Source organism: Acartia tonsa, chromosome 7 (assembly GCF_053477335.1).
Source record: "Acartia tonsa isolate MP-2025a chromosome 7, ASM5347733v1, whole genome shotgun sequence".
NCBI lineage: Eukaryota > Metazoa > Arthropoda > Copepoda > Calanoida > Acartiidae > Acartia > Acartia tonsa.
In genome coordinates, this window is record NC_137266.1 from 42,425,841 (window position 1) to 42,449,963 (window position 24,123).

Here is a 24,123-nt window from a genome sequence, read left to right on the forward strand (position 1 = left end):
ATTTTCTAACAAATGACATAAGTAGCTTAGCACACAAAAAAAGCAAAGATGGACATACGGGCATACGTTTAGTTGTCAAAAAGAAGAAGAGAGAGAAAATATGCCATATTTCAATAAATAAAGAAACGTTTTTAGTATTCTGTCTTTTTTTAACATTTTAAGGACTGACATACAGAGTGAATTAAAAAGTAGCTTCGGTTTTAAAAAAAGCCTGCCAATCTTACTTGAATATTTTTCAGGAGATATTCATAATAGCCCATCTATCTATCTACATCTTTCTTCGTGGTTTCTCAAAGATTTTGCCATTTTTTTCAAAGGCTAGGGGCATGTAAATTCAATGTACTTACATGCAAATAACCACTACGTTAAAAGCAACGTATTACATAAAAATAATTTTAATGTGTAGTTATTTCATCAGAAAATACCGTAGGGTTCTATTTAAATGCGTCATACTTAATTCATATTATATGGATGGATACGCATTATTTCAGTTCGTTCTAGAAGCTTAGCTGCTTTATCGCCTTAGAGTATGTGGCTTCGAATCTAACCTCTAGGGGCTTCGCCCTATGAGAGGAGAAAACAAGGAAAGTTCCACCACATACCACATGAATCCCTCATAGTTTTTTTTATAAGAAAAAATAGAGGTGGGATTTTTTATGGGGGGAGGGGTGATATTCCATTTCTTACCCCCCCCCCCCTTAAAACAGCTTAAAAACACAGCATGACCAGTAACTTTATTCTAATCGAGCTTAAGCTTTAGACAGACAGACAATCATTGTACTTCTTTGTATTATAGACAAGCGAGGCGGTTGCTCCCCTAGTCGTTCTCCTAAAAAAAAACACCCAGAAAAATCACCAAAATACAATTTTCAGCAAGATTACGAGAGATTATAAGAGCTATCCGTTACGGACGGACGGACGTACATGCCCTAATTTAAAAAAAAAAACTTTTTTCTTAGAAACAATTTATAAATTAAAATTTAATATAAATATTTATTTAAAATTAATTACATTATATCATACATAATTTTGAGATCTTGTTTTATCAATTAAATAATTTTTGATTAATTTTCACTCATTTGTTAATAATCTTTAGCACAAAGAACGCCCGAGGGGCGATTTTGGGATTGAGATTTTGTACCCCATTTTGTTTAGCACATATTTAAATAGTTATTTTGGCACATCAAATTATAAACTTTGATTTGGATTTTCTTTCAAAAAAATTATTACTAACTTTTTTTTTATTGAAATAGCAAATACTAGCTTTAACCAAAATCATTTAATTTTTTTTTACAAACAATGAATTAATTGTAAAATACTTCTAACTAAAATAAAAGGTACAATTTTTCAAAATTTGGCACTTGAATTTCAATTTTAAATTATCATTTTTTTCAAAATTCTTTGGGATAATAAAATCTCAAAAAAGAATACTGAATAATAAGCTTTTTTCCTGCTAGAACATAAACATACTTATACTTGTTAAAAGCGAAGCTTTTCTATAATTAAGGTCGGTTCATCCGTCTGTAACGTTTAGCTCTTTTCGTTAATATAGACAAGTTAGAATTGTCCTATCTATTTTAAACTTTATATTTGGGTACGATTTAGAAAGCGTGGCACTCTATAATCGTTAATGTGTCTTTTTAAAACATGTTGATTCTAAACCTTTTAAACAAATTTTTTTATACTTTATGATTATCATATTTATCTTATTTTTGATATACTGATTTCTATTACATCAAGGTATAATGTTATAAGCGAAGTGTTGTTGTTCGTTGTCCTACCGTTCCAGAGCTTTGCTTTTATGGATGTTGGCATCCTTGCTAAAATACATATACATAAAATCTCAAATTCACAATAGATATCTGAAAGATAAGTGGCTTTTAATAATTTCAGCTTAATTTTAATCGTAACACAGCTACTCTATGACTAAAGTTCTTTCTTGTTTGTTGACGAATTTATAAACTTTAAACATAATCAGTGGATATTAAGTGAGTTATTCTCTGTTAGTGATTTATTAAATACTAGCGGCAACGCCCCTAGAAGACTCTAGGGGCATATAACGGGGAGGGGTGGAGGAGTCGACCCCCTCCCCATTTTCACTTTATGATTAAGACCCCTTTTATAATTAAAAATCTTCCCTGGACCTATATAAAGCTTCACCGTAAAGGTGATCATATCGGTTTAGTGGTTAGTGAGATTATTCGCTACAGACAAAAAAAGCTTACTAATTTATATAATAGGATAGTGAAACTGGAAAAATTTCAAAATGATTTTCGGTAATGATTTACCTTGTTATTACTGTGCTATTTACTTTAAACATAATTGCCCTCAGCTATTAATAATCATAAATATTACATCTTATAAATTGTGTTATTGCTATCTTATTTATTTTCTCTGAATATGCCTTCGTTTTCGTCGCAATGACATATCTTGAGTTACATCACTCCTGAAAGAAAAAGAAAAATTTAAAATTCACGAAACCTCACACTCTCTCTTTGTAAGAAAAATAAAAATTTAAAACTCACGAAACCTCTCTCTTTTTGTAGGTAAAAAAGGATGTAGGGGTAAATGGACTGTAAATTGAAGCAGTTTTTAGTGTCTATTAAAAAATGACCAATGATAGGCCAGTATACAATGTAATTGACCAATATTAAAATGTATACTGGCCTATCATTGGTCATTTGGATTGATGACGTCATTTTTATTAGGCACTATAAGCTGCTTCTTCTAAATTACACTGCATGGTCCTAGAGTTTAATAAACTCGTTTTCTCATTGGTTGGCTAAAAAAAATTATTATATATTTTTATTAGGCACTATAAGCTGCTTCTTCTAAATTACACTGCATGGTCCTAAAGTTTAATAAACTCGTTCTCTCATTGGTTGGCTAAAAAATTATTATATCTTAATAACTTTGCAAAAAACACAGCAATGTTCAAACTCTTCCACAAGTTATTTTCATCAATATAAAGAAGATGTAATTTGTTATTCGTACTTGGTAATGTATAAAGGTAAGCCCTGCTAGGTTTAAGGTTCCTGTAGAGGTAAGAAAATAAGTGCGGTAGGGTTAGTGGTTGCACTAAGCTAACAGTTTAAAGGTGCAGCTTTTGTAATAGTATTATGTATAAATGATTCTGTTTTTTAAAAATAAAAATAAATAAAAAAGCCTAAAAACCATCCTGGGACCTATTTAAAGCCTCCCTAAAACTGAGGACTTAAAAACAGTTCAGTAATTAATGAAACCTTAAACGTCAGACAAAAAAAACCTTACTACTTTCACTGATAGGATATGTTGGTCTGTCCTTAACTATGTTATACATTAGGTGGTTTATACCTTATTTCGCGCTTCTTTCGATCTCGGTTCTCATCTAAAATTGAAAGAATTATTTTTCGATAGTATGTTTGTTTTTTATATATGACATATTTTAAAGTTAAAAAAAGTTATAGCTTCTAATACCATGGAGGGAGGGGACATTGGCGATGTAGATTAATCACTTTAGAGGGTGTGTAGAGAGTGAATTATAACTTATGGGACTTCAGGGAATATTAATTTAACTTCTATTGTCCCATCTCTTAATATTCCTGATAAAAAAAGGGTACCTAATTGTTTGTAGTTATTATTCTGGCTGTTTTCAGATCTGGCTATTGGCGGTATTCCACGAGCACCCTGCAATATAAAGTAGTAAGATATTTTTGTCTGTCAATTTTAGGGAAGCTTCACATAATTCATTGGCTTTGCGCACTCGAAAATTTTTACACCCCCCGACCACTTAAACCCAAACCGATTGAGGTGTAGGGACTGTGTGACAACAAAGGTTTATTTTTAGTGTTAGGGGGGTTAATATACCCCTTAGGTGTTTTTAACTCCCCCTTTAAAATTTAATTTAGCATTTTTACATTTAAACCCCCTTTTGCTTTATAAGGGTGTGTATTATGGGTTGTAGACCCTTATCAAGTAGGGTGTAGAGGGGTATACAGTACACCTTAAAGGGTGAATTCACCACCCCCCCCCCTTTTGCCAGGGGTTGGATACACACTCATTCGGCACACCTCTTGGGTTAGTTTAAGGCTTTTATTTTTCGTTTGAATATTGCTATGGGCATGAACAGGATTGTCCATCCATATTTTACAATCAGTAGAACAATTCAATGACACTAACCTTTGGAAATGTTGTTATAACATCCCCCATTTCATCAATCTCAGTTTGAAACAGGTCCTTAAAATAGCATAAACTAATTAATTTAAAAAATAAAAAATTTAATATCTTGATTTTTTTTGCATATGATTCTTTTGTCTCTCATAGCTCACCCAAGGTGTCAAAAATGTTGGTATCAAATGAAAATGATAACTGCTTTTTAAACGAATGCTTTTTCTCATGTGTCCCCCTCCTTATTTTTAAAATAAATTGAAAATTAGTTTTTGTTCATTTGCCTAATCCCTGCGGGGCCTATAACTGCGATACCCTAACCTTGCGGTTCTACCCAGTACCAAACATAATCTAACCTAACCTGACCTAAAGTAATAGAAAAATAAAAAAATAACTATCCATCCCCCTTATTTTCAATACAATTTCAAGAGGGTACTTTCTGTAATTGTACCATAAGATACATGATTAGAACTGAATTGAAGCTAAAATGGAATTATATATTATACCTTGCTTATCGGGTTTGAGTCCAGCTCAAGAACCAGGGGAGGAATTGTGTCATCTATAGTCATGTTTTCACTGTTCTAAATATAAATAAGGATGAAAATATCCCGAGGAAGTATAAAAAAGGAAGCACAAAAAATCATAGATGAAATACGGAAAGGGTGATTTAAAGATCAGTTGTCAAAAATCAAGAATAGATTTATTGCGTAAAGAATAACGAAAACTTTTATATCTGTTTAATGTTTATATGTTTTAATATTTTTGACATGACTAACAGTTTAACGGATTAAAATTTACTCCCACGGCATTGCGAAATGGCAGACTGACGGATGGCAAGACTGAAAAAGTTAATTATAGAAAAGCAGAAGGAGAAACCGTTAAGGATAATTTTTCAGTGAGACTAAAAACGTAAGACAGACAATCTGACGTACCAGTATTTTATAGTACCATACAAAGTAAGGCTTTACCTTCATCATGAGATAGTGGTGGGTGTGCGGATTCTTCCATAAGAATATATAATACAGGGACAACAGTATAGCACCAAGAGAAACTAAAATATAAATACATTTGGACGTCATCTTCCTTGTTTTCTGATTGCTACAAAAAAAACTTGCTGTGAACAGATTTTTTGGCCACATAACAATACAAACCTTTTGTACCAAAATGAACATACTAACATTTATTGCCAAATTATTTGTTATAAAAAAGTTACTTTATAATTCACTTTGTCTACCTGTCAGGTCGCCCGTCAGTCAGTCCTATAGGGGATGACCTAATATCATTAAAATTATATGTAAACTTCTGTACCATTCTTGAAAGCAAATCTTTTCTTAGGGTCGGCCCGCCCGTCCATCCGTAACGGTTTGTTCTTTCCGTCAATTTAAACATGTTAGAATTGTCCTATCGAATTTGCATGATGATTCCTACAAATGTTAGGTACAATTTAGAAAGCGTAGCAACTCTACAATCGATACCAAAATTCCTTACGTCCATTTAAAACATTCAGTTTTGTTTTCTTTTTGACAACAACTTTTATAATTATACAATTCATCTGATTTTTGTGATAATGATTCCTTGGAAAATTTTGTTAGACTTACTGACACTCTACAGGAATTATTATTCGCTTAAACTTCCTTCTGACAGTAGAGCTTCGCTTTTATGGATGTTGTCATCCTTGTTAAATGGAATTTTAGGAGTTGTGTTACAGTACAGAGCGACAGACGAACATCCTTTTCTTAAAAGTAACAGGATTGCTGTCTGTCTGTAGATGAACCAATATGGTTCTGTTTTTATGTGTCTATTGAGGCCTCTAGGGGCATAGCTGCTATTATCTTGATCAAATATACAATGTATCTTAGAAAATAAATTTGTACTATATATATTTTTGTATTATATAAAGCAATCAATATTACTGAATGTAACCCAAACCCTAATTAGTAAAACTATTGTCTGGTTAGGTTGGATATCCGACGTATATTATTCTTAATTATAAAAAGTAGAACGATGTCTGTCCGTCTGTTTGTCGCTTATAAAAATGTCTCATGAAAGCTTAAGTTACAAAAGATGATTTAAATGCATTGTGAATACACAAATAAGATAGAAAGATAAGTAGATACAAATTTATCTAATTATTCATCTATGCATATATCTACTATGTTCATAGCGTTTCTAACGGTGTGCATACCTTTTTTCTACCATTAACACAAGCCGCTCAATTCGAGTTTTAAAAGAGTCCGATTTTTTTTGCTCATCCTTCGGATAGTTTGAGGAAAGGGAATGCCTTGGCCCAAAACAGACGCAGCTCATAATTATGCACAACTAAGACTTCCAAACAAAGGTCGTGCAATCAAAGGGTTGATTGTCGGAAGAAAGTTTGACCAAAGAATAATACTCATAATTATGCAAGATTTGGATCAGATATACGACAAAAGAAATTCTAGTGCTGTTTCTCGTCCTCCTCTGTGTGCTACCAATCTATGTATATACTTAACTATCTATCTATCTATATATAACTTTTTTACCTGAAATCATATAGAGAATAACCGTAAGTATTCGGACCAGCTTCTTATCGTGTTTTGATTCATACAACCTAATAATTTATAATAGACTAGCGGTTTCGCTTCTAGCATCTAGAAGGGAAGTGTAGAATAATAGCCTAAAACCAATTCAAGACTTGAATCTAAAATATAAATTAGCATAAAACCAAGGACCTATGTGAAGCTTCCCTAAAATGAAAAACCCAATTAGTTCATTAGTTATAGAAATCTTTAGCTACAGACAAAAAAACTTTACTATTTTATTTCATAGGATATGTAAAATAAAATAAGGTATGTAAAGTCATTTTACATTTACATTTTTGGGGAGTAGTGTATGAGTTTCACCCCCCCCCCCACACACACACACACACACAAACACTATTTTGGTTTATGCCTACGCTAAGTTCAATAATCTAAAGATTTTTATAACCCTATTCCGGGGCGGGGGGTGTGAAACGCCCCACTATCCCCTTCCCTGAAGATCTTGCATCACAATTTAATTGTGTGAGAGATAGAGACTACGAATCATAGAGTTACAAATTCCTCTGAATTTTGAAATTATGACAGGCAACCGGACCGTTCCAAGGAATTTGAAGAGTAGCCTCGCTACTTATTACCTCTCGCATTCAGGTGACTCGGGGGAAACTCCCCTGTTAGCCCCAACATTTGGCGGGTACTTCACTTCTGTACTGCTTGCAGCGGATAAACCGTTCATTTTGCCAGATTTTTAATTCTAGAAAAATAACAAAAAATAACAATTTCTATTAATAGGAACCTTTATTCTAAAGTAGCAGAATGTTTATTTGTATGTTTGTCAAATAAACGGGTTTAGATTCGTTCAAAAAATTTACCAAGGGGTGGATACATGAACGGAACCCCCCCAAAAATATGTCCCCGAAAAAATACAAACCTCCCAATAAAATATTCTCCACAAAAACGTTCATAACAAAGTAAAATAAAAATATCTACATATAATTAACCATTTAAATAACATTTTATAGCTAGATTTCACTACAATACCTTAAATTATCACCAAAATTTATTTGTTATGATTTTTCTGGATAAATACAGCTGAGACAAACTTTTTAGGGCTCTCTCTATCTTATTCTCTTACTCACAAATTGTGTGTTTGTGTGTGTGTGTGTGTTTGTGTGTGTATGTATAAAAGAGAAAAAGACAGATAAGGCTATAGATAGATACTCAAGGAGAGAGAAACATTTTCTATTAATCAAGTCTCAAAAATGTTATCCAATTCTTGTAAAAAATCTGACTTTGTAGGATGTAAAGCTTTTCTATAATTAGAGTATGTGTGTAGGTAAAGTAAGACTCTTTTCTTCAATTACTGTTCAATGTTAGAATTGTCCTATCAAATTCAAGCTTGACCTAATGTATTCTGTTACAATAAGGTGAAATATGAATAATGTGGAATTTTAAATGTGATGTTTATTAATATTTGTCTATTTTAATTTGTAACTCTGATTTTAGATATTTTTGTGCTATTTTGTTCTATCAAGCAACGTCATGTCAATATTAGGTCAGCCGTAGCCTCTTTTATTAGGGTTGGGCCGGATGTCCGGTTTGGCCGGATATCCGGCCGGTTACCGGATATTGAAACTATCCGGATACCGGATATCCGGCTGATTGTCACTGCCGGATATCCGGTTATCCGGCCGGATATCCGGTAATTTGCCGGATATCGAGCATTAGCCAGATATATGGCCGGATACCGGATATTGAACTATCCGGATACCGGATATCCGGTATCCGGCCAAAAAAGTATCCGGCCCAACCCTATCTTTTATATAATGTTATAACGTCGACATAAAAAATTATAATATGATGAAAATCTAGTAGTAAGACAATGGATGATAAATTGATGTCTCCCCTCAAAACTACTTCTTGTGTATATAATACCAATTGGTAGAAAAGTTTTTTAGCCAACGAAGGAGAGAACGTTTGAAAAAGTACCAGCATTCCAATGTCCCCTCCTTCGCTGAGCCATATCGAATGTAAGTCAGCAATTACTACTTTAATTTCATGCATTTAGTAGATATTCTCTATTATTATCTCGCAGGGATATAAAGGGATAAGACAATGACCGATAAATTTAAGTTCATCCCCAATGATTATATACAAATTACCCCGTCTGTGGATTAAAATTAGTAGTTGAAACATTTGAACTTCACGATTCACAAAGTTTTTAAGCCAACGAATAAGAAAACGTTATTATAAAACTTTTGGGACTAGTGTAATAAACAGCCCAATGTCCCCTCCCACCCTGGGTTTTTATAGGCATTTAAAGTTAGCAGGAAGCTCCAGGTACCAGTTACTTCTTATTCAAGAAATACCTGTCAACAGATTTGCTAGGGTCAAAACTTTATATTATAAAACTTTGGGGACTAAAGTACTCCATCTCTCTGATTATATCGTTTTAAAATCTATTTTTCAGAAGATAATTCTCTAAATGTGAAGATATACAAATATGGGAAAGTGAAGGCCTCTGTAGAGGAAAGGGAGGGGGGAGGCCTCTTTGAGCATTCTCGAGGCCAAAGCTGTTCCTTAAACATTGTAGTAACAAAAGAGTTACTGGCTAACTTACTCTGTTTTCGTGATGTTTTGTTATTGTGACCGAATTGTTGTAGGAATCGGCTATAATGCTTACTCATTAGTGCCCGAATCTTTTTGATGCCCTAATATGTTTTAAAATGTTTTCTCGTATTCATTCGAATCCGGTGGATAGGAACCGGTTCTCATCCATACGAAAAAACTATGTCTAGCATCGTATTATATCCAGCTTTCTACTATATCCGCAGAAAGCCGTTTATATCACGATGAAAAAAATAACTATTCTTGAGGTCAAAAATCAAAATTTTTATAATGTTTTGCTGACTTTTAATGAGGGAGGGCACATTGGACTGTAAATTATATTGTCAACCAAAATTTTTATTAACACGATTCTCTATTCGTTGGTCTAAAACTGTGGGGACTTGATTGGGATGTACAATTATTAAGTGGTTACACGTTTCAACCATAATTTCATTCTACTGAAGGGGTATTTTTTGTTTATCATTATTAGGGTTGTAGTTGTACTAGCTTACTAAGTTAATCGTGTTTTGTCTTGAAAACATTTAAAACAGCGTTTTTGGCCATTAAACGAACGTAGATTTTATAGCTAATATCTTTATTAATTAAAATATTTCAATTTGTAAACTGTAGCTGACTTTTTCTACAACAAAGAAAAAATTCAAATAGAGTTGGGGTAATCTTTTGGGCCTATTCCGTTTTATAGAAATGAATACAGCAGAAAAATAAAAATAGCTAATTGGTAAAGAGACAATAGAGTATGATACAGTAGAATTATGGAATGCAATTTATATTTTAGATATATAAACTGAAATTTTACATCTTATTAGTGCATTTTATAAGCATTTTAAAGTATATGCGCATGTCTAGCTATATTTGCTATTTCTTACATTTTTACTGTTTTATAAGAAAGTTTACAAACATACATTACTACTAACATACTCAATATAATATGTGTATATTTTCTTATTCCTATATTTTTATAATATTAATAATAGCAGCTACGCCCCTAAATCTAGTATAAATCCTAGATTTAGGGGAAATGAGCTCCCTTGCCTCAAAATAAGATTTTGTTTTCAAAAATAAGAGAAAGATTCTACTTTAGATTTTACTTTTCAATCTCAAAATAGCTTTAAAAACCTACCCAGTACTATATGAAGCTTAAAAATGAGTTTAAATCTATTGATATGTTTGTCTGTTATGCACTTGCAAACATATATCAAATATTTTTTTCTCAATGTTACAGCTACAATTCTAATTGTTATAAATACATCCATTTTTTTCTAATTACACTGGCAAAAAAATCACCCACTGCATACGTTTGCAGGATGTCCCCTTAAGATTTGTTAGCCCCGATGGCCAAATGCCAGGACTAATAAAACTGTTATTAATCTTATGATTTTTGTTTAAAATTTTAGGAAAATTGTCTGTAATACGATTCTATATATTATTTTTCCGTATGGCGGAGAAACAGTCATAATCCAGCGGATATTAATCGGTTTCGAAGCCATACTGGAAACACATCATCTCTATATGAATATTATTGGTTAAAACGATTAGATACTGCTAGTTTGATCCAACCAATCAAGATTGGATAAAAAGTATCCGAAGTTTTTAAGACAAACTGAATTTAGGAATGCCACTACTAAGTAACTTGAAAACTATTGGAGACATTGGCTGTTTTTAATTTTAAACAGATAATTCGTCCATGATTTTGACATAGCAAATTACAGAATTCTAAGGCTCCTATACTTCCAATCGTGGATAATGCTTTTCTTGTTTTATATTTATTTTATCAAAATAGCAAAACTGACTGTATCCAAAGAATCCTAAAGTGATAAGACAATGACTGATAAATTGATATACAACCCCAATGATGATACACAAATTTACCCCTTTTGTGAATTACAATTATGGGTTAAAACGTTTGGACACTCAACTTAATGAACCAACTATTAAAATCCAATAAAAAGAAACAAAGTTGTTAAGCCAACAAAAATAAATCGTATAACAAAACTTTGGCAACTGAAATAAACAGCTTAATGTCCCCTCCCTCCCTGCCAAAGAATGCATGTTTCATGATTTTGTTGTAGAAAGTCCTTTTGTTTTTCATTGGTTTTCCCTACTTTACAATTTTTCACGGGAAAAAAGGATAATTAAATCAGTCAATTTTTTTAAAATGTTAGCTGAACAAAGTGTCTAAAAAATCAGCCATGTGACGTCATTAAAATTAGGGAGATGAGAGGAGAAGTGGGAAAGAAAACCCCTAAAAAAGAGATGGATAATAACTCATTTTTATGAAGCCAAAAAGCTGATTTTTGAGACACTTTGTCCAGCTACCGTATTAATTATGAAAATTGAAAATTATCTATTGGCGTATTTTAAAATATGAAAAATTTTAAAAATAGAAGTATACATTAAATGAGCTATCTAACAAAGCAAATATTTTATGTTTAGTGGTTAATTTAAAATACCTGCTTGAAAATATTAATCTAGTCTTTCTATATTTATCTATCCAAAAAATTTAAAATATTTGTTTACTTAAAAGATCATTCTTAAAATTTAAATGGGTAATACTTTTCTTAGAACAATTTATGTCTTTTGAGGCATTAAATTATAACCCAGACAACTACCTGGCCTAAGTCGTGGAAACTTTTTGTCTGATAGCAAATTGTTTTCTGTTCTTTTGTAGGTACTCGACCAACAGACTAAGTAAGATTATATTTGGGACGAACCGAAAGTGAACCAGAAAGTAGTGTTGCTACTTAACAGAAATAAGAATTAATAACTAAATGCATATTAATCATAAAAAATCAGCAAATCTTAAATTTTAACTAAGACCAATATACCAAGTTTCACTGAGATACTCGCCTACTATTTGCAAAACAGTCTTCATCCATCTGATTAGCAAAAACAATGCAGTTCACTATTTATCCTTTTATGTCTGCAAATTTTTAAATAGGGCTTAACAAGAAATTTTTAATAAGTTGAAAGAATAATAGTGTATTGATGTCGACACTTTGATATTGAAGTAAAGTTGTCATTGTTGACATATTATCGAAATACTTATCATTTTTATGCAGGGATCTAAAGGGATAAGACAATGTCGGATAAATTAATAAAAATCACCAATGATGATACATAAAATTAAACCTTTATGTAGATTACAATTAGTTGACGAAACGTTTGGACACTCAACCTAATGAGCCAACCAATCAAAAATCAATAAAGTTCCCAAAAGTTGTTGAACCAACTAATAAGAAAACGTTAATGTAAAACTACAAAATAGCAGAAAGCAAATTTCTAGCAGACAAAAAGCCAAGTAGTTGTCTAGATTATACATCTATACTTTTACATCTATTGGTGATTCTTTAGGAACAATACATAATTTAAAAAATAAAAAACTGCAAAACCTATGAAACCACTTGCTACAAATTATATCATAGTCTTTACAATACAACTCTTTTTTTAAACATTTTATCTTCAGTTTGCCATAAATACATCCATATTTTTTCTAATTGCACTATCGAAAATGGATCTACTGTACTTTTGCTGGATGTGTAAATGGCAGCCCCCCCTGTGTACGCCAAAACAAAAGTCTTCAATTTTGTTTTCCAGTTATTTCTCTATCTTCTACCTGTTACCTCTTGGATTTTCTTTACAAAAATAGTTCACTGGTTTTGAGTTGAACATTATAAAGAAAAACAGGATGTCTGTCTGTGTGTACCGAAGGATCTCGCTAACCTCTGAACCGAAATGGATCTCTTTTACAAAGTAGCTGCTCATGGAACAACCATCCTCCTAAGAGAAATTACATCTAAAAAAATGTTCCTTTCAAAATTTCCATTTATATTTAAAATATAAGTAAAGGAACGCCCCAGGCTCCTTCTCCATCTTCAAGTGACCCAAGTGGCTATGGGAGTTTGGTAGATGTCCTGGGAAGGTTCTAGTCCATTTATGGTGCTTTTTTGTTTTGTTTGTGCAGAAAAGTATAAAGCAAAGGGGTTTTATTATCTATATCACAAATAGCCCAAAACCAGCTCAGAAACAAAGTAAGGTTTACCTGAAACATCTGAACCTTCCGTTCTGGTACCACACAGAACACACACACATCTAGTAACTTACTGCTATACATTTGTAATATTGAGAAAAAAATCACGCAACTTATGTGATTTTTATTAAATTGAGGAAACCCCTCCTTTTACCTATAAGAATCTTCTCTGTAATTTAAAAGCTGTTAAAGAGGTCTTTCATTCAAACACTCAGACATACATACTGCCTCTAAAGGGATAAATCAGATCTTTATTTTAATAAATTTCAGGGGAAAAAATGAAAGAAATTAATACTTTGACTAAAGAAGAAGCTTGGGTAACAATGTTCATTATTATAATTATATAGCAAAGCGACTCTGTAACTATATTTGTTCGTTAGTCAGTCCGTTACACTGTGAGTGCAATTAATCAGATGCTAATAAAACTATATTACTTATTACTGTGTGCCTTTTGATATTCAACTCATTTATTATGTTGTTGGTCTGTCGTTTATGCAATAAAATTCTTTAAAAGAAAATATAATTTACTCTGTAGCTTGATCCGTCTGTTCATCTGTAAGGATAAACCAAAAAATACTTTAAGGAAATGTATTTTTTTTGGTTGTTTTACTGAACAGTTATTCCATAATATATTTTTTTTTTCTTGCGCATTTTTAGAAAAGTTGGTAGTTGATGAATAAAAATAAAAAATTTTTGAAAGGCAATAATCCAAGAGTTGACAGATGAAGAAAAGCAGGCTTTCAGTGAGGCTTTTGCTAAATTTGATAAAGATGGAAATGGAAAAATTGTTACTTCAGTAAGTTAAGTTTTTAGATTTAGTTTTGAATTACTTTTATTCTCAATACCTGGGAAGCTTTGTATAGGGCTTTGGGAAGGGTTTAAGATATTTTTAAAAGCGAAGATTTTCTATAATTAGGGTCGGTCCGTCCGTAACGGATAGCTTTTTTCGTTAATGTGGGCATGTTAGAATTGTCCTATTGATTTCAAACTTTGCATGGTGATTCCTGTAGTAGTTAGGTACGATTTAGAAAGCGTAGCAACTCTATAATCATTACCAAAATGTCCGTACGTCCATTTTAAACATGTTGATTTTTTTACTTTTTTAACAACAAATTTTTATATGATCTAATTATCCGATTGATCTGATTTTTTGTATACTGATTCCTGGGACATCAAAGTACAATATCATAAGCGAAGCAACTCTATAATTAGGTCCTAAAAATGTAAGTATGTCCATAAACATTCTTCTGTATCAAGCAGTTTTTCAACAAATTCACTTACAATATTGCATCGACTCTTATACATTTATATTCTGATTATTCAGTTCTGACACTATACAAGTGTTAATTTCCGTTTGGACTACCGTGTCAGCGCTTCGCTTTTATGGATGTTGTCATCCTTGTTTCTCCTAATCTTATACTCAAAGGTGGTGGGTTGACCCCTTTAAACACCTCCTAACTGATTTTGTGTGTTTTTTATACCTATATATCTTTCTAAATGCTTAACTGATATGGTTCTTCTTCACAATGAATTTTCTTATAGGCTTCGGAAAAGTTTTTTTTATTTTGAGGAGGATAACCAAAATTTAACAAATAAAACGTTATATTTTATCTATAAATCTAGCCAATTCCCTTCTGCAAAGTGCCTCTAGAGGCCCAAAATGGTTGTGGCTGCAAGTTATATTTATAAAGGAATTACAGACAGTAATGAGAACCCTGGGACAAAACCCAACAGAAGCTGAACTACAGGAAATCAAAATAGACTTTTGGGATCTACTGCAGTTCACGGTAAAATATTGCTGGTAAGCAATATTTCTAAAAATCTATTAATTTTAAAGGCTGCTAGCTGCCAAACGGCTGAACGTACAGATCATACTCGCACACCATTTTAAGCGGCATAAGAAGGCCTACAAATAATCTGGAATAGCCAATATCCAATTATGCACAGGGAAAGCTTCACTGAAGAAAAAGCGCGTAAAATAGGTCTTTTTCGCGCATTTCTCTGCACTGCGAGATAATTATGCATTGTTGATTTATGGCTATTCCAGATTATTTGTAGGCCTTCTTATGCCGATTAAAACAGTGTGCGGGCATGATCAGTACGTTCAGCCGTTTGGCAGCTAGCACATAGGCGTCCAAGGGGGGGGGGGTAATGGGGCGATTACCCCCCCCCAAACGAATTTGGGGGTGCCGTAGGCACCCCCAAAAATTTTTTCATTTTACCCCCCCCCCCATTTAAAATTTACCCTTACCCTGGGGGTGCCGTAGGCACCCCCAACCATTTAGGAGGGGGTATTTACCCCCCCCAAACAATTTTGGGGGGGTAAATACCCCCCCACAATAGAAAATCTCTAACAAAAAAAATTTTTGCGCGCCTCGCGCGCATTTTTAATACTAAATTTTTGATAAAATTTAACTTACCCCCCCAAAAAATTTTACCCCGGGGGTAAATTTTGGGGGGGGTAAACAAATTTTACCCCTGCCAACAGATTTCAGGGGGGGTAATTACCCCCCCCAAGCAAATTTTACCCCCGGGGTAAAAATTTTGGGGGGGGGTAAAAAAAATTTGCGGCGCGCTTCGCACGCCATTTTACCCCCCCCAAAACCGAATTACCCCCCCCTTAAAAAAATTTTACCCCCCCCCAAAATAAAAAGCTTGGACGCCCCTGCAGCTAGCAGCCTTTAAAATTCAAAGATTTTTGGAAATATTGCTTACCAGCAATATTTTACCGTGAACTGCAGTAGATCCGACTTTTGTAAGCGAAGCTATTCTATAATTCTTATAAAGAGGAGTCTATTTAATTGCGATCTCGGACAAATATTTGTTGTTGAAATTTTTCAAAATGTTAAGGAAAAAGTATTTATAGCTGTGATCAACCGACATTTGAAGAAGTATTCGATAAAGACAAAATAAATTTTAAAAATCAATTTTGATTCTATTTAGGATGCCATTAATGAGGTGAGTTTTTTTATTGTGCCTATTCAATTTACATTAGCAGTATCAAGTAAACCTGATTGTCTCGGCTTCTAATAATATAAACAATATTTTTTTTGTTGTAAAAATTCGTTTTTATCCCAAAAAGGGTTACCACATAACCACCCCATCCCACCATTAAATGTTTTGGAGGGTATTTTTATTTTCTTTGCTTTTCATTAATTGTATCATCCTTGTTTAAAATATTGATATGTTGATATAAAAAAAAATAAAAAATAGTAGGATGCTAAAGGACTTTGCCATTCTTGTTTTCAATAGGTAGATGTTGATGGGAGTGGAGCAATTGAATTTGAAGAGTTTTGCTGTCTAATGTACAGAAAAGTAAGCATAATTTAAATTATTTTAACACCTCTTCCTGGGGAATGTTTATTATGGCATCTTTTGATGCATGCTGTTACATTATACATATTTGTTTTTTCTTCGTTTTTGCACTACTACCTATGAAAACAAATAACCTTGTTTCAATAAATGTATTTATCATTACTTGAATCTTACACCAAATTATCATGTACTCCGAAAAAGTGAAACTTGAAGCTGGCTTAAACAAAAATCCAACCATTCATCCCATTTACCCCATCCACTCCCATTCTACTGAATGAACAAACTGACTAATAAATGATGTCCATGTAAGCAACCTAAATTGACAATTTTTCCCCAGTTATAATATCCACGTATTTATTTTTCTGTTTAGATGAGAGAGAGTGACCCTTTGAGTGATACTCTTGAAGCTTTTAGGTCAGGTTTTTAATTTGTGTAGATTCTCTATGATTTACTTTGCACTGCTGAAGATAAAGTTTAGTTGGGAATATCATCCCTATGTATATGTTTAACATACTAAAAATCCTTAGAGTAACTTCTTAAAGGTTCTATTTAAAAAAAAAAAAATAAACTGTCTAAGAAAAGTCATCACTAAAATTTGTTTATCTCGAACTAATTTTTCTTATCGCTTTAAAACTTTTACATTAAATGAAGGGATCCTATACACCTATAGGGCCATGCCCATAGAGGCAATAATTTTTTATTACATCCTATTATGATTTAAATAATAAATAATTTGAATTTTATATTTATAGGGCTTTTGATCCTGAAGGATTGGGTTATATAGGTAAATAATAAAAATTTATAAAGTATAGGTCAAACTAGCTTTAGAGAGCTAGGGCTTCTATGTCTTTCAAATCCAATGTCTTTTGATGTTAAGAAAACCAAAACTTCATGGCTAGCCCGAGAAATATAAAGGTTTTGGCCCTTTACTATTTATCAGACATTAACACCAAACACGCATTGTACATTGCAAAAGTACAACTAAAAACAATGCAATCTGTGTATTTATGTCAGTTTGTATATTTTGTTATGGTTGCTTTTTAGGTGCTTTAACACCAAGTGCCTTTTTTGAGCTGATAACGATTATAGAGATGCTGTGCTTTCTAAGTCTTAACAAACTGTTATAGAAATCATCATACAAAGTTTGAAATCGATAGGACAATTCTAACCTGTTTAAATTAACGAAAAGAGCTAACCGTTCAAGACTGAAGGACGTAATAAAAGACCCCAATTTTAGAAAAGCTTCGCTTTTAAAAAGGAGAGGTGGTAGTTTATCATGTGTTTGTTAATACATTTAGGTCTTGTTAAGTTAGGTTATAATTCAGTACCTGTTTTTCTCCCATGTTTAGAGCACCGCTTGTAGAGGCTCCGTATAGGTAGGCCCCCCAGCAGGGATTAGGTATAGAAGAGAAAACAAATATTAACCCACACCTTTTTTTCAATTCAAATTAAAATTAAGGTGGTTAAGCAGTACTCAACAGACAGTTTGTCAATTTTTACATCCACTATAATTAAATAATCATAAGATATATCATATTATTTACAAGAAGTTAAAATATTTTACTTTTAGGATTTTTTTATCTAATTGATACAAAACGTAATTAAATCTAGTTTTATTTCATTAGAAATGGAAGAAATGAGAAATATTTTGGCTTCTTTGCCAGAAAAAGGTGAGTAAGTAATAGTTTTTTTTTTTTATGTCTCATTAAGTTTCAAGTATATCATATCATTCTTTTTTATTTACTAAGTATATTTGCGATTACTTTTATTTAATGAAATCTTCCAATTTTTAACATGTACAAAACGGCCTGCTATATTGCTTCAAGATCCATGTCAGATCTATATAGGAAATAAATGTCTATAAACGAGCTCAAGTTTTCCAAGGAATATATGATTAAAACTCATAGTGCTCCAATAATCCATAATAAACTCTCATTGCCCAGAACGATAAGACCCATTATTTTACTTTATTAAAAATAAATTCATTTTTTTCATTTCATGTTGTTACTTACCTTATATTGATGTATTTAATTTATAATCATAAAAAAGAAAATTTAAATTTATAATATGATAAATTTAAGAAAACTATGTTTTAAAAGAATTCGATTGTGGCGACATTTTGTGTGTTCAAATATTAAACTAAAATTGTAATCATCATCATTAACCCTTTGGTGATGGTAATGTAAAGAAAAAAATATAATTTTAAAAAATCTTTTAGATAGTAATGCCGGGTGAGGAAAATAGATTTATTGAGAAATAAATATGCATATAGAAAACTAGCCAATAGGGAGATAATTATATCGAGCCAACTCTAGTTTATAATAAGATTGATTGATTAGCCATAGTTTCTTAGGGTTTTGACTAGGTTTGGGCCGGATATCCGGTCTGGCCGGTTATCCGGCCGGATATCCGGTCATTTTCAATATCCGGCCGGATACCGGATATTAAAACTATCCGGTTACATGATATCCAGCTGACTTTCGACACCGGATATCCGGTAATTTTCCAGATTTAGAAATCAGCCGGATATCCGGTATCCGGCCAAAAAAGTATCCGGCCCAACCCTAGTTTTGACCTCAGTAGTCATGGAGTAGGCTGAGAAACTTTTGTATAGCCACTAGGGCTATCAAGATCCACCTTCAAGCACATTATGCCTAGACCCGCTGTCTCATAAGAACTACTTTTTAATACCTCAACCTCGCCGAGTATGGCAGGTGTCCCAAATTAAGTCACCGTAATGAATAAGATCCCTAAAACCGCTTGTTTCTTAATTTAGGATAAATTGGGCTATCTCCTATTGTTAAGGGAGGTTAAACAGTTGGACTGTAACAAAAGCTGATAAAAACACAAAATAATAAACAAAGTTATAGATAAAGTGATTTCTATAGATGCTCATTGGTCAGGGGAATCCAAACTAGAAATTTCAGACACTTATCTTTAACAGTAGCTGATAAATCTCATAAATTTCGTAGAATCTCCACCTTTCCTACAGAAAAAATGGACAGAAAGTGCTTATTGGTCATGGGAATCTTCACACCAAAAATCAGACAGCTATCTTTAACATAATCTGAGTAAAAAAAAACATTTTCCCACTCTCAATTACGAAAATACGGACGGTTGAAAAAGTAAAGTTAAAAAGTAGTTTTGCTACTAAAAATATATTTGTTTTAGTTTCTGATGAGGAGATAGATTCAATGTTGCGGACCGTTAATACCAACAGAGATACCAAGATAGATATCACAGAATTCGGGCAAGTTTTGGGTTGTGAGGGGGTGGCTGGTGTAGGAAGGGGCATGAACCAGAGAGAAAGAGAGGAGACAATGGGTTGATTATTTTCGCAAGTCCCCAAAGTTTTATAATAACGTTTTCTTATTCATTGACTCAACAACTTTGGGGACTTTGATTGGTTGGTTAATCAAGTTAAGTGTTAATTCATTTTAATCATTAAAAGGGGTAATTTTGTGTACCATCATTGGGGATTAATATAAATTTATAGGATTTTGTCTTATCCCTTTAGATCCCTGGTCATGAACACTCTCCTGAGATGTGTTTTTAAAAGATGAATGCCGCGTTTTTCGGCGTTTTTTAGACATTGATCGATTGAACGAAGACGATAGAATTTCAACAGAGTATATAACTCAAGAATACTGAATTTTAAATTATTTTTTTAGCAATTTTTATAATGTCTAACACAGCTCTAAAAAGATGCATTAAATGATATGCAGCAAAAATGGATTGAAGATAATTTGTTTTTCTTCTATGAAGGCCGTACCAACAAAAGCGAAATAATTAAATAAATCGTTGTATACTCTTTTAGATTTCGCGAATGCCGCGCTTGTTATTTATAGCGTAAAAAATGTCGAAAAAACGCGGCATTATCTTTTAAGAACCCATTTCTGAAATCAGGAAAGACTGTCTTCTTATTGCCTCCACCCCTGCACAGATCTTGGCATTAGGGTTGGGCCGGATATCCGGTTTGGCCGGATATCCGGCCGGATACCGGATATTGAAACTATCCGGCCGGATATCTGGCCACACCGGATATCCGGATACCGGATATTGAAACTATCCGGCCGGATATCCAGATACCGGATATTGAAACTATCCGGCCGGATATCCGGCCCAACCCTACTTTGCATGTCACTGTTTGGAAACGAGGCTACTTTACATTTACACTATTTCAGGCTTTGTCTGTTTGTTGGTTATTTTACAAGCGCTAAGGCAGCCTTTCCCGCCAAATTATTCTAATAACATCACAGAGATTACTTTATTGACTTTAGATTATTAAATAAAAGTGTCATGACCATAGGCGTCCAAGGGGGGGGGGGTAATGGGGCGATTACCCCCCCCCCCCCATTTAAAACTTACCCCTACCCTGGGGGTGCCGTAGGCACCCCCAACCATTTAGGAGGGGGTATTTACCCCCAAATACTCCCCCCAAAATAGAAAATCTCTAACAAAAAAATTTTTTGCGCAATTCGCGCGCATTTTTGATACTAAATTTTTGATAAAATTTAAATTACCCCCCCCAAAAATTTTACCCCGGGGGTAAATTTTGGGGGGGGTAAACAAATTTTACCCCTGCCAACAGATTTTAGGGGGGGGGTAATTAGCCCCCCCAAGCAAATTTTACCCCCGGGGTAAAAATTTTGGGGGGGGTAAAAAAAATTTGCAGCGCGCTCCGCGCGCCATTTTATCCCCCCCCAAAACCGAATTACCCCCCTCTTAAAAAAATTTCACCCCCCCCAAAATAAAAAGCTTGGACGCCCCTGGTCATGACTGACTTATCAAAAAATGATCAATAATGACCGCCATATTAATTTCGAAGTTCATAACTTCATAATTTTATATTTATTATCACGCAACCTATACAATAGAAAAATCACAAAACCTTGATGAATTCTCAAACAAAATTAGTAGCGCATCAAATATATAACAAGGATTTATTGGTACGTTTGTAATTCAGTTGTAAATATAGTACGAATTCAGCCTCTAAATGTAGATAAATGTATATATAACCGTTAGCGAGATCCTTCGGTACAGACAGACATACATCTAGTTACTTTTATGAAAGAATTTTTTTTATATTTTTAGGAAGATGATTGGATACTGTAATTATACTCCCTTGTCTCAATAAAATCAAAACCACGAATATTTTATACTAATCTTATGTAAGATAAAAAAGATAATAAAATGATATACCTAATTATCTTTGTGTTTTTAAAAGCGAAGCTTTTCTATAATTAGGGTCGGTCCGTCCGTACGTCCGTAACGGATAGCTTTTTTCGTTAATTTAGGCATGTTAGAATTGTCCTATCGATTTCAAATTTTGCATGGTGATTCCTGCAGTAGTTAGGTACGATTTAGAAAGAGTAGCAACTCTATAATCATTACCAAAATGTCCGTAGGTCCATTTTCATCATGTTGATTTTTTTTTACTTTTTTAACAACAAATTTAATATGATCTAATTATCCGATTGCTCTGATTTTTTGTATACTGATTCCTGGGACAACAAAGTACAATATTAAGCGAAGCAACTCTATAATTAAGTCCTAAAAATGTAAGTATGTCCATAAACATCATTCTGTATCAAGCAGTTTTTCAACAAATGTACTTACAATTTTGCATCGACTCTTAAACATCTACATTCTGATTATTCAGTTCTGACACTATACAAGTGTTAATTTCCGTTTGTCCTACCGTTTCAGTTCTTCGCTTTTATGGATGTTGTCATCCTTGTTTTTACATAAAGGGCGAAGAAAGCAAAAATTGACTTTGAATCACTTATAGTCGGAAATTCATTATCAATTCATATTACCTCAGCTCTAATAGGAGCTGAGGTAATATGGGGGGGAAGGAGGCGTTGAACACCCTCCCCCCCCCCCCCCGACCAATAAAGGTGCGGCAAGGGGCTCGACTGTTAAGATAATAGAGCAATAAGTTATTGTATTGAAGTGCAGTGGTTTGCGTGTGTGTAGCCATTTCATCGGTCTGGTTCAGGGTTGCCATCTAGCTGTAGAAATCTTACTACTTTTCTCGGTTTTTTCCAAAGGTCGATAGGATTCAGATCTGTAGGGTTGGAGATGCAGTTGAAAAGGTGGGGGACATCATGAGGGGAAACTTGACAAGCTGGGCATTTGTTGTCAATTTCTTGGTTGATACGGTGATTGTAGTCATTCACTTTAGTGCTAAAACCAGATCTGAGTTGCGACAGAGAACAGCGGGCCTTTCTAGTTAGTGTGTTCTCTGATTTACTTATTTCTGGGGGTTTGAAGTTGAGGACTCTGTTGTTCTTATATTTGCTTTTAACAGTTGCAACGGTTTTTGTGTGCAGAGATTTAAGGCCTCTTTTTAACTCTGGTTTATTTGTAATAGGAGTAATGCGTCTAATTTCGTTTCTATATTGGAGGGCAGTTTTTTTTATCTGTCTTGGGTCTGGGGGGCGATCCAGGTGCTTCTGTCCAGGGTGGCCAGGTAAGTGTGAAGCGAGCAGGAATTGTTTGGTAATAAGCTGAGCATGGGGTTGTAGGGGTGGAACCTTTGTTTCTTGATGGAGATGATCTATGCTGGACATTTTTAAGCAGCCAGTAGCTATCCTAAGAGCTTGATTTTGGATAGTTTGTAAATTTTGCCATTGACTAGGGCTAATAATAGAGCTCCAGATGGGGCACCCATATTCTAAGACACTTCTGCCAATAGATGTATAGGTGTTGACTAGGGTTTCTTTATCCTGTCCCCAGTCTGATCCAGCCAGGCATTTCAGGATATTAATCTTTGGTTTGGCATTATTAATGGAAGACTGAGTGTGATGACAAAATTTATGGAGCTAGTCAAATACTACTCCTAATAACTTTGGCTTGTTTTCAAGGGAGATTAAATTATTTCTAAGAAAGACTTACGGGTGTATTTTGTAATCTTTGGTATCGGGTGAGAAAAGAGTGACTGTAGATTTTTCTGGAGAAACCAGGAGTTCTCTTTCATCCAGAAAATCAAGTAGTTTATCCAGGTATGCATTTATCTTGATGGTTAAAGCCTGGATATCAACTCCAGAAGTGTATATGAAGATATCATCGGCATATTGGATAATATAGATATCTTCTGGTGGGTCAGGAATATTTGCAAGGTAAAAGCAAAAAAGAAGGGGGGAGGTAACTGCCCCTTGAGGTACACCTGGATGTTGATAGTTTATTTCTAAACTGTACTTTAGATTGTCTACCTCTCAGGTAACAATTTAACCATCTTTTAAGGTGTGGTGGAAGGTCAGAATCAAAAGCTTATCGTGATTTACCATATCAAATGCTTTTGAAAGGTCAAGTTGCACGAGCAGAGTTCTGTCAGGGGGTAGATTCTGATTAGAACCTTTACATACATGTTCGTTGAAATCATGTAGAGCTGTGATGGTAGAGTGGTTTTTCAGAAAACCATGTTGAAAAGTTGGAACTTTAAGATGCCGAGAAGAAGCCTGTCCGCGGTGCATCTACCAACTTCAG

At 33.7% G+C, this 24,123-nt stretch overlaps 2 protein-coding genes across 2 annotated transcripts; one reads left to right on the forward strand and one right to left on the reverse strand.

The window, feature by feature from the left end:
• Window positions 1-979: 979 nt before the first annotated feature.
• On the reverse strand, window positions 980-7,418 carry inaF-D (trp-interacting inaF-D). The gene is made up of 8 exons (XM_080166942.1): window positions 7,301-7,418; window positions 6,669-6,736; window positions 5,115-5,197; window positions 4,653-4,727; window positions 4,159-4,215; window positions 3,600-3,666; window positions 3,334-3,367; window positions 980-2,446 (listed from the first exon to the last, which is right to left on the reverse strand). The coding sequence occupies exons 1-8, from the start codon at window positions 7,396-7,398 to the stop codon at window positions 2,386-2,388; spliced, it is 543 nt and encodes a 180-aa protein (XP_080023068.1). The 5' UTR covers window positions 7,399-7,418; the 3' UTR covers window positions 980-2,385.
• A 6,173-nt stretch (window positions 7,419-13,591) lies between these two features.
• Window positions 13,592-20,049, forward strand: LOC145324328 (neo-calmodulin-like). Its single transcript, XM_080166943.1, has 9 exons — window positions 13,592-13,634; window positions 14,018-14,113; window positions 15,009-15,063; window positions 16,259-16,275; window positions 16,570-16,632; window positions 17,003-17,046; window positions 17,385-17,416; window positions 18,258-18,302; window positions 19,804-20,049. The coding sequence occupies exons 1-9, from the start codon at window positions 13,596-13,598 to the stop codon at window positions 19,959-19,961; spliced, it is 549 nt and encodes a 182-aa protein (XP_080023069.1). The 5' UTR covers window positions 13,592-13,595; the 3' UTR covers window positions 19,962-20,049.
• The last annotated feature ends 4,074 nt before the right edge of the window (window positions 20,050-24,123 follow it).

Bases quoted from the DNA above. Each gene is read 5' to 3' on its own strand.
- inaF-D (XM_080166942.1), bottom strand. From the start codon at position 7,398: ATGAACGGTTTATCCGCTGCAAGCAGTACAGAAGTGAAGTACCCGCCA. The intron at 3,368-3,599 runs GTACCCTTTTTT...TTTCAATTTTAG, and splicing joins TAATAACTACAAACAATTAG to ATGAGAACCGAGATCGAAAG. The intron at 2,447-3,333 runs GTATAAACCACC...TTTTTCTTTCAG, and splicing joins CGAAAGAAGCGCGAAATAAG to GAGTGATGTAACTCAAGATA.
- LOC145324328 (XM_080166943.1), top strand. From the start codon at position 13,596: ATGAAAGAAATTAATACTTTGACTAAAGAAGAAGCTTGG. The intron at 14,114-15,008 runs GTAAGTTAAGTT...ATATTTATAAAG, and splicing joins ATGGAAAAATTGTTACTTCA to GAATTACAGACAGTAATGAG. The intron at 17,047-17,384 runs GTCAGGTTTTTA...TTATATTTATAG, and splicing joins GATACTCTTGAAGCTTTTAG to GGCTTTTGATCCTGAAGGAT.